Source organism: Symphalangus syndactylus, chromosome 17, assembly GCF_028878055.3.
Source record: "Symphalangus syndactylus isolate Jambi chromosome 17, NHGRI_mSymSyn1-v2.1_pri, whole genome shotgun sequence".
NCBI lineage: Eukaryota > Metazoa > Chordata > Mammalia > Primates > Hylobatidae > Symphalangus > Symphalangus syndactylus.
Window position 1 is genome coordinate 96,138,857 of NC_072439.2, and position 15,496 is coordinate 96,154,352.

The window sequence follows — 15,496 nt, forward strand, 5'->3', positions numbered from 1 at the left end:
TTTGTTTTGCCAATCAACATACAACCCAGGCTACAACGAGCTCGAAATGAAGTAAGATCACAAAGTAGAGTAGAACATAACTGAGATATATAGTCTAATGTTACCCAAAATGCCTCATGATTTTAAAAAGGCAAGTTAGCTATAGATGTATTTTGAAACATGTTTCTAACTTGGCCAATGGAGAAGAGCAAAACTACTTTAAAATTAAAGCTCTTAAAGCTTTTTCATAGTTCACTTGATAGCTCTTTCTCATCCAACTGTAACAACCATCAGGAACCTACTACTCTTCCCCTCTCCTCCCTGACCCCGCTGAGAGCATGGTAAACAGTAACTCACCGCTCTCAATGTTAAAGGTCTGCTAGCTTAAGTCTGTCAACAAAACACAATCAGCTGCACTGCTACCAAGAATTTAAAGGCAAAAACGGTGGACAGAAGTAAGCTACATGGCATTCTGCGGTGGGGGCAGGGAAAGTCTGAAGATTACTTGCCTAGTAACCTTTTTACTGTCATAACTAAAGAGAGTTACATTAGTATCACCTTAAAAAAAAAAAGTCCACAGGAAAATATTTAGCATTAAGGTACAGAAGTCACTATGTATAGGATTCTTCAGGTGATCCAATATAACAGATAATGCCTTTCCAGTACAGGCACACAACAAACGGAGTATTTCATCTGAGATGACAGTTTACTACTTGGATCTTACTTTTTTCCCAAGGTGTCATATGTCAATCTAATTGTGGGAAAAAAAATCATTGCTCCTAAATCAATTCGAAAGCTGTCACTTTTTTTTTGAGATGGAGTCTTGCTCTGTCGCCAGGCTAGAGTGCAGTGGCGCAATCTAAGCTCACTGCAACCACTGTCTCCCGGGTTCAAGTGATTCTCCTGCCTCAGCCTCCCATGTAGCTGGGATTACAGGCAAGCGCCACCACGCCCAGCTAATTTTTTGTATTTTAGTAGAGACGGGGTTTCACCATGTTGGCCAAGATGGTCTCGATCTCCTGACCTCATGATCTGCCCGCCTCGGCCTCCCAAAGTGCTGGTGGGATTACAGGCATAAGCCACCGCGCCCGGCCGAAAGCTGTCACTTTTAAGTAGCACTGTTAGATTAGCACAGGAAATAAACTAAGGTTGACTGTTGACTTTTTTTAGAAAAAAGCAGAAACATAATAGGACTTGTCTGTCCAAAGAGTCTGCCAGGTTGAAGGGCAATGCGTAGCAAGCTGAGTTAAGGAAAGCCAAACACATACATATCTCAATTCATTGTTCCCTACTTGTGGAAAGTAAGTCAACCAACAAAATTAAAACTAATTTAATTGCAAATAGAACAACAACTGAATAGGATTCTTTTTACGCACTGAAAAAATATCCTCACAACCCTATTAGAAACAATGTACACCTGTCACAATTTTTAAAAAGTCATGAGGAACACTAAGGATCCCCCTACTGTACCATAATTGAAAACATTTTGTTCCTGTACCCTTACCTCCCCCAAGTATCATACACAAAAGTACACTATATGCAAGCATAGGTTTGTTAGTTTATAAACACAAACATACCACACACATTCTCAAACACATTATAATTCACTGGAAGAGAAAATAAAAGGTGCTACAGGCATGCTGGAATGAGAAGTCAGCCAGCAGGGAGATGATGATGGTGAAGGGAGAAAGGCAAGTACTGTGTAACACAAAGGCCATGAAACAGGGCATCGGGGGCATAGAATGAGCACGTGGGTCTCTCCAAAACATCTACAGCACAAGTCCCTAAAGCAGAACACAGTAGCTACAGCAACTGGATCTTTCAGTTTGTTTCTGAAAGGAATGCTTCAGTGACCAAATTTATCCCCTCAGAGAAGGAAAGAGCCTACCATGCATAGTTTAGCAGAGAAACTAAAAAGAACTTTCAAAAATGTCAAGTTTACGCTTAGCAATGTCTTTTAGGAAGTGCTTTCATGGGCAGTATATAAAATAGAATGCCATGCTTGAAGGAAAAAATGTGATAATGGAGCTGTGGTTTTCGTAAGTCTTCTTCCATACCAATCCTGAATATAAAACAAATACAGAAAATCGGAATTAACACTCCGTCTATATAAGCTCAAATAATATTCTAAGTGGCATAAAGACTACCACTACACCATAAAAACTACTTTTTTGGATTTTTCACCAAATAAGAAAACATAAATTGGGCACAAATCCTCAGGCATGATCAAATTACAGGTAGTATGAGTCTAGTTCCACTACTAAGTGCCCTCAGTTTACCAGACACAAGGTAGGCACAAATGCTCCTAAAGAGAAGATATGACACAGATCTCCTCCAACAGGGGTAAAGCTTTATAGAAAACCACAGATGATGGGGGTCTCCGCTGAAGATTCCCATTCAGTAGGCCAAGGGTGCAGTTCAAAGCATTTCTGATGAATAATCTTGCTTGAAAATCACTGACATAAAGATTTTTTTTTTTTTTTTGGTCAGAGAGTAAGTATTAACACCTGGGGCTGCCAACTGTGACAACCAAAAATGTCTCCAGACACTGCCAAATGTCCCCTGGGGAAATCACTTCTGCTTGAGAACCACGGCCTTATGGTAATATGATTAACTAATGACTGGCTCTTGAAGAGCCACAAACATGAACAGTGAAGCAACACTACACACAGTAGCAGAGAATGAAAGTATGTCACTTCGTGCTGGGAGGTTATAAGAACTCTCTTTCCTAAAGCCAGTAAGTTTTTTAAAAATACACCTTAATCATGACCATAGAAAAGGAAGACTTAAATTCCTGTCTATTTGATGATTCTCAGAATCAGTTGGCACACAGGGTGTGCTGGGCCCACCTGCTGTGGACTACTCTCTACCTTCACTCTCGCACGAACACTTCAGAGGTAGAAACGCAAACTCTTAAAATTAGAAGGGCAGGCCGAGTGCGATGGCTCACGCCTGTAATCCCAGCACTTTGGGAGGCCAAGGCAGGCAGATGGCTTGAGCCCAGGAGTTTGAGACCAGCCTGGGCAACATGGCAAAACCTCCTCTCTGCAAAAAAAAAAAAAAAAAAAAATTGCTGGGCCTGGGATGGCATGCACCTGTAGTTCCATCTACCCAGCAACATGGTGAAACCCTATCTCTACAAAACAAACAAACAAAAATTGCCGGGCATGGTGGCATGCACCTGTAATGCCAGCTACCCGGGAGGCTGAGGTGGGCGGATCATCTGAGCCTAGGAGCTCAAGGCTACAGTGAGCCATGATCACGCCACTGCACTCCAGCCTGGGTGACAGAGTGAGACCCTGGTCTCACAAAAAGAGAAGGGCAGATATTTCTTCATAATATTTAGAAAACAGAGACAAATAAGAGAATTTTCTGTCATTTAATTTTGGTTGAAAAGCAAGGAGAGTCTTCCAATCCAAATATTTTTAAGGGGACTTATAATACCTGCTTTCAACTAAACCAGGGTTACTCCCCTTCAAAACATGCAATTTCTTGTTCAGATCAATAGTCAGAGATCTCTTGGGAGAATATGAAAAATCTAAATGTTTTCCTAGGCCTAGGAATACGATACAAATATTTCACATGAGAGTTGATGATATAAGCCAAAGATAACCTTTTGAAGTAATGCAGTGAGGTAACTATATATACGGGGGTGGGAGGGTTGGGGTGTTGGGGTGTATATAAGTGTGTGTGTGTGTGTGTGTGTGTGTGTGTATACACAGATGAGATTTTGCTAAAGGACTTGAGCCCCTTGTACAACCCTAGTCATACCCACTACTAGGGACAACTGGTATTACACTGCTTTCAGGGAAAAAAAAAAATGGAGGCTGACTGCATTCCATCATTATTCACCATAAAGCATTAGAAAATGGAAATGGTCCTCTGCAGGCCCTCTTAGAAAGCAAGCCTGTGGCATTACACCAGGACATCAGGCCTGCTGGATTACCAAAATAAAGCTCAGGAAGTTACCACTTAGGTAAAAGTTGGCTAAAACTAAGTGGGTAACCCAACCCAAAAATGCCAGGGAGTCCTCTTCAACTCCACCAGCTTCATGTGGCTCAAGGCTGAGTGAAAGACTCAGAGCTCCCATCTGTAAAGCACATCGCCCATCTCTAAAGAAAAATGGGTAAGGCAATGAAGGGGTGAGATTTTATCCAATTCTCTATGCCTAAAAAGCTGCCTCAAAGAGCTCTGATTCATGGCATGGGTTTAAAAAATACGTCCAATCTGTATCTGTATCAAGAGCTATACTTTAACATCCTAACACTAGGAAATGGGTTTTATTCTTCTGTGTCTCTTCTCTCTTTACCACAGAACTTGTGATACCTTTCAAATGATAGGCTATTTAACAGACCCAAAAAGTCAAATGTCATAAACCATGGTTTGTATGAAAAAAGGCACATCATCTTCTGAATGGTAAGGTATGTAACGCAGGAGAAAGCCAAAAAGCCACTCCAAATTAAGGGACAGTAACTGACAAGAAATCAGAAATAATTCTTCAAAATTTTGGCCTTTGGACTCTGATCCAAGAAGAAACAATTTTCATTGCAAACTTTCTTTATATAAATCTCATTTAGCTTCTAAGGGGACTCATGAAAAACAAAAACATAAAATTTATAGTAGATTGAAATGGAAAAATTAACTCTCACCTTTGAGGACAAGACTTTTACACGAATAGAGGATCAGGATTGGAATGGAAAGGAGACTTACGAAATTTCTGATCTTGAAAAGCCTCTAACAAATGTTGGCCATGAATTTTCTAGGACTTCTTATAAGAAATGAAATGCCAAGCACAGAGAAAAAGGCTGAAGGAACACGTAATAGAACAACAACACGCTAGAGAATAACACATAACAGAACAAGAACACGTTAGAGAATACAGGGTACACAAGCAGAGAGCCTGGAGAGACAGGAAGAATCAACAGGAAGTGCTGAGTTCCAACCTGCGGTGGCTGTGCGGTGCTGAACCGATACTCTCCTTGTTTGTCTCGATTGAACACAACTTTCCAAAGGACCATGTCAAGGAAGAAGTTCTGAGAGATATTCCAGTGAGTTAAGAATTAATAATGACTAAGTCATTTTTTTATTAATGTGCACCTTTTTAAAAAATCACACATGCTGCATAATTGATGAAAAACATATTTTGATTTTCATATATGGAATTTCAGTTAATACTGCCAAAGGATCAAGAATGATAGGACTTTTGTAACAAATATAAATCATCATAAAATTCTCGATAAAATGAGACTTCTAAATTTTCCATGAAATATGGCTTTTGTATAAATAGGTCTTTCCCATATTAAAATGATGCTTATGTAATTTGAAGTCTTTCTTCACAATGGTTATTTTCATTGAATATCTAGTATTAATTCTATATCCGTATCTATAGATACATAATTTCATCAGCATCCAACACAAACCATTCTTTAGGTAGTAAGAATAAGTAACATTTCTGTGAAAAGATGAACTTACGCTGTAGAAAAAGAAACATTTTAAGAATATAGTATCTTACATGTGCTTCCTAGCACCCATAAAATAGAAAAAAAATCACATTTCACTGGGCAACTTCAAAAGGTCAGTACCATAATATCCATGCTGCCCATCATATCCCAAATTTAAATACCAAGTCATCTTTTAGGGAGTAATTGAAATTAAGCGTAATTTCTAAGACCAGAGCTATTATCACTAAAATATATGGATATATATTTCTCAAAAAAATTACCTTTATTTTAATCTAAAAGCCTGTGCTATGAAACTCTTCACTTAAAAATCACAACTGTATCTCTCTCTTCCATTTTTATAGTTACTGTAAGAGTCAATTATGATAGTAGTTCTGAGAGCAGACAAAAGCTTATTAACAAGCCACCAATGAGAACTTGTTACCTCCTTTTAGAGACGCTAACCTAAAGGCAATCCTAACGGGAGGGTAACTACACAATATACAATGAATCAAAGGGTACTTAAGACCTGTAGAGATCACTCAAAAGCAAATACCAAGGAGGATGCTCCAGTAATCAATGCTGAAATTAGGTAAGTTCATAATGATTATTATTTTATATTTTCATTAAACTCTCTTGCTATTAATATTCACTATGTTTCCTGGAGAATGGCCCTCTCCCTTCCCTCCTCCCTTAAATGGGAGATTTTACTGTACATCACAAAACACAGGTGGCACATGCCAACTCTGATTTCACAATCACTGGTTCATCAGTTTCATGGGCCACCGAGGCCCCAAACTTCTCTCCTTTCTACTCGTCATTAATTTTTATTATCACATTTTTTATTTTCTCCTATCTGTGTGAGTGCAATTAAGTCACCTCCCTTAATATGACCACTATCAATTCATGGAAAAGTTCACAAGAGAAGGCTAAATGAATTTGCCTAAGATGAAACTGAGACTCTGTGGCTTTCCATTATATTACCTGTCCTCTTCTCCCATTTGCCATTAAATCACCCAAGAATTCCATAGCAACATGGTAGCCATTTGACTATGGAAGTGCTTACCTCCACTGTGAGAGACACAAAGGCATTGACAAGAACAATGATGAGCATAGTTACACGCCACTGATATGGTACACACACTATCTGCAATGCAAAAACATTTTAAAGTTAAAATTGTTGTATGTAGTCAATATCATAGCATAGCACTGTATCATAATTTCTAAATTTATTGAATTCCTATGATGTACCAAACACCTTCATATACATTATCTACTTAATCCTCAACAATGCCCCAGGGTATATATTATATTCACTTTCAGATGATAAAACTCAAAGTTTAAGTAACTCAAGGTTAAAGAAAATATTAAGTGACTGAGGTTAGAGTCAAATCTTGTTCACTCAGATTCAAAAGCCCATGCTCTACTAGATCGTGAATGTCTAACAGTTTCTATTTTTAAAATAAAAACCCATCTTTAAATAATGAGGTACCAGCCGGGCACAGTGGCTCACGCCTGTGATTCCAACATCTTGGGAGGCAGAGGCGGGCAGATTACTTGAGGCTAGGAGTTTGAGCCTAGCCTGGGCAACATGGCAAAACCTCGTCTCTACTAAAAATACAAAAATTAGCCAGGCAAGGTGGTTGTGTGCTTATAATCCCAGCTACTCAAAACGCTGAGGCACGAGAATCACTTGAGCCTGGGAAGCAGAGGCTGCAGTGAGCCGAGATCCTGCCACTGTACTCCAGCGTGGGTGACAGAAGACCCCGCCTTAAAAAAAAAGAGGTACCAATCTAATAATGAAGTACTGGTCAAAACTCAATTATAAAGACAAATTCATAAAAGAACTATACAGATGAAGTTAAGAAAAAACAATCTAAGTGTTCACTTTAAAATCTGATTAATTTCTAAGACCTAAAAAAACGGGATAGTAGTAAAGACAGAAAGAGGTTTAGAATAAGAAAACTGAAAGAATCTAACAAATGGCTGGCTATGGAAAGAGGAAGAAAAGGCATGGATAGACACACACGCATGTACACACGCATGCACACTTCTGACTTGAATAAATAGTGGTACCAAGACACAGAGAAGAAATAGGGTTGAAGGAGAACATGATGAACTTAGTTCTTAAAATGCTGAAATTGAGGGATCTGTTGGGTGGAACACCCAAGTAATAGTCAATATATCAGTGTATTTGCAGGTCTAAAGCTTAGTAGTGAGTTAAGCTCAGGGTATAAAGGTTGGGAGCCTTTAACATACAGATGGTAATTACAGGTGAAGCCATGACTCTAGGGAACATCACCAGAATGTATTGAGTGACCAGAGGGATAAGAACAGAAACGTAAGGAACTCTAACATTTAAGGAATGGGCAGAGGGAGTGGAGCCCAAGTGAAAGATGAGACTGAAGTCACAGAGGTAAGAAAACGCCAGAAGACAGCAAAGCATCACAAAATCTCAGAAGAGAGTATCTTAAGAGTGATGACATGGCTAACTCACCCAATACCACTGGGGAGTCAAGGAAGACTGGAAAAAAATAAATTAAGGAGAAAAGTCCATTGGACTTAACCAGTAAGAGGCTAACGGCCTTGCTAAGGGCAATTTCAGTAGATTGGCAGGGGAAGATGCCAGACTAGTTGACGAATGTGTGGGAGGTGAGCTGAATGTGGTACTATTTCAAGAAAAAGTTGGTTGTGAAACAGAAGACATGTGCAGCAGGAGAGAAATATAATGCATTTTGTTTTCTCCTTTTACTGTAAGTGCTTATCTAAACCCCTCAATGAAACAGCAGGGAAACAGACATATACTGCTGCTAAGACTACAACCTGGAATATCTTCAAAGTTCAGTAACGCAGAATTTATGAAAATTAAATTTACAGATACCCTCAGACCAAGCAATTCCACTTTTGCATATTTAGGCTATAAATATATATTTGTCTGTAACTGAAGTGTGCAAGGATTTACAATACCACATTGTTTCTTTTTTTTTGAGACGGAGTCTCGCTCTGTTGCCCAGGCTGGAGTGCAGTGGCGTGATCTTGGCTCACTGCAAGCTCCGCCTCCCGGGTTCACACCATTCTCCTTACAATACCACATTGTTTCTAATAGTAAAACACTGGAACCAACCTAAATATCCAGCAAAACAAGACTAAACAAATTACGAAAAAGTCCATGCAATGGAATACTCATTTCACAAACTTTGTAAGTTTAAGTTATATAACTTTAAGATCAAACCTGTCTGTAACACACAAGAAAAGAAAATTAAATCTTATCTCATTCATGCAGAGGCAAAAATCCAAAACAAAATCATAGCAACCTAAATCCAAATTTCAAAGAGTATGCATCATGACCAAACTGAATTTATTCTAGAAATGCAAAGTTAGTTCAATATTTGAATACTGATCAGCTATAATTCATCACATTGTTCAGGGAGAAAAACTGTGACCATTTCAATAGCTGCAGAAAACGCATTAGATTGGCTGGGCACGGTGGCTCACACCTACAATCTCAGCACTTTGGGAGGCCACGGTGGGTGGATTGCGAGGTCAGGAGTTCAATACCAGTCTGGCCAGATGGTGAAACCCCATCTCTACTAAGAATACAAAAAATTAGCCAGGCATGGTGGCACACACCTGTAATCCCAGCTACTTGGGAGGCTGAGGCAAGAGAATTGCTTGAACCCGGGAGGTGGAGGTTGCAGTGAGCCAAGATCATGCCACTGCACTCCAGCCTGGGTGACAGAGCGAGACTCCATCTCAAAAAAAAAAAAAACATTAGATAAAAATTTAAAACCATTTATGTTAACAACACTGTACAACCAAGGAAGCTTCCTTAACCTGCTAAAGACTATATACTAGAAATATAGAGCAAACAGTGTATCTAATGGTGAACTATTAGGAACACTTCCTTTAGAGACAAGAGTAAGACAAGGATATCACTATCACTATAACCAATACATTAAGACATGAAAAATACAGAGAAAGCACATAAGGACTGTGAAATGTCAGAAACAAACTGCTGAGGAGTCAAGTAAGTAATTACAGCTTGTAATTACTTATATATGATGCCTGTCTAAACAGAAAATCCTAGACAATCTAAAATGTGTCTGAATAAAGTCTGATAAGGCTTCTGGGAACAAGATGAATATCTAAAACAACTGTATTGAGTTCAACAACATAAAAAATTAGAAAATGTCATTTTAATTATAATTTATCAAGGGATCAAAAACTGTATTACTCCAAGAATCTAACAAAAAATGTGCAAAAACCATTAGGGAGAAAACTGTCTGACTTACTGAAAGACATTAGGGCAAAAAGACAGAAACAGAAAAAGATACTGTTTGTGGGAAGGAAAACTAATCAATTCACCCTCAAAATTTATTGATCAACTCTGTGTAATTCTAATAGTTCCCAGAGGGCTTTTCCTGGTATTTGACAAACTAAACTTAAAAGTTAAGAAGAAACGTTTGGCTGGGCACAGTGGCTCACTAAGGCGGGGAGATCACCTGAGGTCACGAGTTCGAGACAAGCCTGGCCAACATGGTGAAACTCCGTCTCTACTAAAAATAGAAAAAATCAGAGCCAGGCGTCGTGGCGGGTGCCAGCTACTCGGGAGGCTGAGGCAAGAGAATCGCTTGAATCTGAGAGACGAAGGTTGCAGTGGGCTGCACTCCAGCCTGGGTACCAGAGCCAGATTCTGTCACACACACAAACACACACAAAAAAAAAGGAGGAAGAAGGAAAGCTCAAGCACAGCCAAAAAGGTCATGATGAACAACAATGTGAGATGGGGGTAGGAGTCCCACCCAACTATGTATCAAGATTTCTTATAAAGTCATGGTAACATGGACAATATAGTACTGGCACAAATAAAGAGAACTAAAGAACAAAATACGGAGTCCCTAAAACCTTATTAGTCATATATATGGAAAACTGCGGCCAGGCACCATGGCTCATGCCTGTAATCTTAACACTTTCGGAGGCTGAGGCAGGAGGATCACTTGAGCCCAGGAGTTGGGGCTCAGACTGGGCAACACAGTGAAACCCCATTACAAACCCCATTTATAATTTTTATTGCAAAAAATTTTTAAATTTGCTGGGTGTGGTGGTGCACAACTGTGGTTCCAGCTACTCAGGAGGCTGTGGTGGGAGGACCACTGGAGTCCAGGAGGTCGAGGCCACAGCGAGCTGAGATCATAACACTGCACTGTAGCGTGGGTGACGGACAGATGGAAGGAAGGAAGGAAGGAAGGAAGGAAGGAAGGAAGGAAGGAAGGAAGGAAGGGGAGGGGAGGGGAGGGACAGAAGGAGGGAGGGAGGGAGGGAGGGAGGGAGGAAGGAAGGAAGGAAGGAAGGAAGGAAGGAAGGAAGGAAGGAAGGAAGGAAACTGATATAAGACATATCACTGGCTGGGCGCGGTGGCTCACGCTTGTAATCCCAGCACTTTGGGAGGCCAAGGCGGGCGGATCACGAGGTTAGGAGATCGAGACCACGGTGAAACCCCATCGCTACTCAAAATACAAAAAAAAATTAGCTGGGCGTGATGGCGGGCGCCTGTAGTCCCAGCTACTCGGAGAGGCTGAGGCAGGAGAATGGCGTGAACCCAGGAGGCGGAGCTTGCAGTGATCCGAGATCGCGCCACTGCACTCCAGCCTGGGCGACAGAGCGAGACTCCGTCTCAAAAAAAAAAAAAAGACATATCACTGAATATCAGTGGAAAGGACAAACTTCAATAAGCAATTGCTGAAACAAATGGGTATGCGTAAGAGAAAAAAAGAAAAAGAAATTTGATCCCTATTCAAAAGCTATACATAAAATTAACTCCAGATGGATTAAAGACTAAATGTGAGAGTATCTTTATAACTTTGAGATGGACAAGTCTGCCAAACTGAGACACAAGGAACAAATAAATTAATAAATTTGCCTTGTCAGATTATAAATTTGTTTTTTAAAAAGAGATATTATAAACAAAGTAAAAAGACAAGCCACAAACTGGGAGAAGGTATTTATCACTATACAGTCAAATATAATACATTAAGAACTCTGAAAACTAAAAAAAAGGCAACATCCTAGTAGAAAAAATTGGCCAAAGGCATGAATAGGCAGTTCACAGAGAAAATAAAAATGGCCATTAAACATATGAAAAAATGCTCAACTCCATTAGTAAAGTTAATTAGCAAAGTAAAACCATCATGATATAACATTTTACACCCACTGGACAAGACCAAGTGTCGGCAATGATGTGAAACAACAGGATGTCAAACACTGATGGATGACTGATACAATCACTTTGGAAAACAACTTGGCAAATGGTAGCTGAAGAATACATGCTCATCATGATACCAGAATACACCAGAGGACACTTTTGTCCCTAGTGGTTTGCCAAGGGTAGTAGTGAAGGAGTATATTACCACTGGAAGTGTTTGGAATTCCCAGCACATGGCAACATTTAAAAAGCAGATGGACTTCTACTGGGCTTGATTAGTCTGCAAACTCTCTACAGCATCACACCACTCTCTCACTGCTTGTACCTGGGATAAACCACTCCTACTCCACTCTTTCATACACTATTACTTACCCCCATACACCGAAAGACATGTAAAAATATGTTCATAGCAGCAATATGTTCAGTAATTATTTACCAACAGAGGATGGAGAAATGAATTTAATATATTCCTACAATTGTATACTATACAGCAGTGAAAATAAAATACCTGTATCAACAAACAATGTTGATGGGAGAATGCAAGTCACAGAAAAAAGGGAACAAGATAACATTTTCATCAAGTTCCAGAGCACACAAAACTATCTTTTATGACTGCAAACATATATGGTAAGTATATAATGAAAACAGGGAATGACAGGGAAAATCATCAAAACAGGTACATAAGAGTCCCTTATTGATTGGCAATGATACCTTTTTTGGTTTTCTTTTGTCACTGACTTGTGCTCAGGTAATGTTCATTTTTTTGGGTTGGATGATACACTCAGGGTGTTATCTCTTTACTATTTTTTAATTATGGTTAACAACTTAAATATGTGTGCATATTCTTTTGTATGAAAAACAAGTATTTCATTGCTCAGAAAGTTTTTAATGAAAAGAATTGAAGAACTAAATGGCCAAAAAACAAAAGGGAGCATGTGTAGACTACTCAAGAAGTAGACTGGTAGAGAAGAGAGGAGTAACAGGTATCAGGATCAACATTTTTTTGTTTTTAAAGATCAAGGGCTATTTGATTTGTTTGCAGACAAATGAAAACGGAACCAGAAGCAGAGATTAAACAGGTATAGCTAAGAAAAGCTGTTATTTTCATTAGGTTCTTTATTCTTTGTAGAGTATCTTTGGGTTAATACAACAGCATCTTAGAATACATAAAAAGAAGAGATCCTGGAAAAAAAGAAATGTATACAGGTTAGTCTTTTTCCCCAAACAAATGATGTGCTTAAGTCTTACCTGAAGAACCTGGTCAACAGAGGCAACTGGATACAACATGATGAATAATATAAAAATATATAAAAAAATCACAGAAAAAACAAAAAAATCTGGAAAAGAAAGTAAAAGTAAAACAGGTAAATTAGGAAATTCCTTTATATAAAAAAGCATCCAATAACAACTGGTATACTGTCATTTCTAAATTTGGTTTTGAATACTTTCACTTCAGTTGATGAAATAAAGCATGTGCTCTGTTATTTCCTGGAGTATGAGACATTGTTCAGGGCACCCAAAAGATTCACATACACGATGTGATGTTATATTTAAACTCCATTAGCTTTAACCGTAAAAGTACTTCAGAAAATAATCAGCACTTAAAAAAATAAGACTCAGACCTTCACAGACATTTGTATGTCACCCAAATGGATAGCTACTTTGTAAGATAATAAAGCCAATATATAATGCACAAATAAGAGACTAAACTATGTGTGGCAAAATGAGATTATCATTTAAACTATGTATTCAATGACAATTACTATTGATTGTAAAAATGCTGAATAACACTTATTTTCAGTATTGGGTATGTCTTAATCCTAAATAGAGGCATTCTAACCTAAATGTAAATGTATTTCTAGTAAGTGAATCCCATTTTTTCACTGATTTACACTGTGAAAATGTTTTCACAGAAAATCTTAGCCAAAAGCCAGGAGACTGAGTTGATGTGTTTTTCAAAGTGGGCTGACCTTATGGCTTGCTATGCGAGCTGGGGATGGTAAATCCACCCAGCAGTACTTTGTCTCCCTTTCCTAACTCAAAAACCAGACTACTTGCTCACGGCCACTTTCTTAAGTGTGTGCATCTACACATATACACACATGTATATAAGCATATACTTGTATAATAATGAGCCATAAAAGTGGCTCCGAAATTTTCTAATTATATTGATAGCCCAAACTTTTTTCCCCTTTTCCTTTGATCTGCACATTTATTTACAACTTCCTATTTGAACTCCACTTCAAACTCAAACTTTACTAAGACCACATACAAAAACTTTATCATGAAGCCTCCAGACTGGGTAAAGAAGTTACTGTCCTTTTTACTGACTGTAAATGAAGGGTCTCAGTGCCATTTTTAAACGTGGAAGTTATTTGTAAATATAAACTTTGTTAATATCAATTCAAAACTACAGGTAAATATCATTCTACAGAAACTATACTATATATTTATCATTTTTATGTTTATATATACCAGTGTGTAGGGGTATATATATATAGTTTTAGTAGCTTAGGCTGTAACTTACACTAACACTTATACCAAAAGTGGAGACACATTTTTTACTATGAGCTACTGACCACAGGGATTAAAAAAAAAAACGTGGAGCTGGGCACGGTGGCTCACGCCTGTAATCCCAGCACTTTGGGAGGCCGAGGCAGATGGATCACGAGGTCAGGATAACGAGACCATCCTGGCTAACACGGTGAAACCCCGTCTCTACTAAAAACACAAAAAATTAGCCAGGCGTGGTGGCGGGCACCTGTAGTCCCAGCTTCTCGGGACGCTGAGGCAGGAAAATGGTGTGAGCAAAGGAGGTGGAGCTGGCAGTGAACGGAGATCACGCCACTGCACTCTAGCCTGGGCGACAGAGCGAGACTCCAACTCAAAAAAAAAAAAAAAAAAAACAGTGGGACTCATATTGGGTAAAAAGCAATTCTACTAAATTGTAAATAGGAATGTGACATCCTGTTTCACAAATGCAGCAACTAAAGTATCATATAAGTTCTATGGTCATTTAAGTAGTTATGGTCAGATAAGGAAAAAGTGTTTGGAAAGTGGTGGTTGGAAGTATATAAAAACAGAAAAGAAAAAAGACAAAATCAGAAAAAGGACAAAAAGCAATGGTCAGAACATAAATGGCAGAGAGAAACACGGAGACTAAAAAAGAAATTCAATGAAGTAATAACCCATATTGCATGTTTTTCAAATCTGATTGCATTTTTCAAACCACAGCAAAAAGATTTGCGACCTGGTTCTTGACATGTGTGTCATTCACACACACAAAAAATTTACTCAAGCACAGAAGCTTCTTTACATCTACCTAAAGAATGTTGGTTTCTCAAATTTTCATGTCTCTCCCAGAGCCACCTCTTGGATCCCACCTCTAAAAATCTGCCAAGATTTCCATGTGAAAGAGAAAATAAGTAACTGAATCTATCTTTGTTTAGCCTGGAGGAAAAAAAAAAAAAGGTGACAGGGGAGAGAAGGATGGCTGGCAGACATACAACCATACCAAATTTTCAACTCAATAAGGACTTCAACCAAGAATAGAAGAATTAGGTATTCACTTTAGAGAGGTGAATACAATTTCTTGTAGACTATGCTCTCAGCTCCTAGATTCTCCTAGCATTATAAGCAATGGCTTAGTAATTGTACTAAAGTGTAAACATTCTTCCCCAGAAGACAGCTATCAAAACAAACTGCGTGTCACTGGTGATTGCAGGCCAGGGTCAAGGGTGTTCCTTAAGAATTAGATTGTTTTAGATTGATTCTTCCACAAAGCTATGTGAATCCGAACAAGTCATTTACAGTCAAATTATTTTATCTATAAAATGGGGATATGATAAGGATTCCGTAGGAATAGATTTTTAAGTAT

General features: G+C 38.7%; 1 protein-coding gene across 5 annotated transcripts in view; it reads right to left on the minus strand.

Moving 5' to 3' along the window:
- ATP13A3 (ATPase 13A3) overlaps nucleotides 1-15,496 on the minus strand; it is an 85,440-nt gene that overhangs the window by 4,573 nt on the left and 65,371 nt on the right. For all 5 annotated transcript variants that reach the window (XM_063621998.1, XM_063621997.1, XM_063622000.1 and 2 more), the window contains 3 exons: nucleotides 12,868-12,956; nucleotides 6,484-6,564; nucleotides 4,923-5,012 (listed from right to left, as the gene is read on the minus strand). In XM_063621998.1, coding sequence (XP_063478068.1) covers nucleotides 4,923-5,012; nucleotides 6,484-6,564; nucleotides 12,868-12,956 — 260 coding nt within the window. The remainder of the gene's footprint in view (nucleotides 1-4,922; nucleotides 5,013-6,483; nucleotides 6,565-12,867; nucleotides 12,957-15,496) is intronic.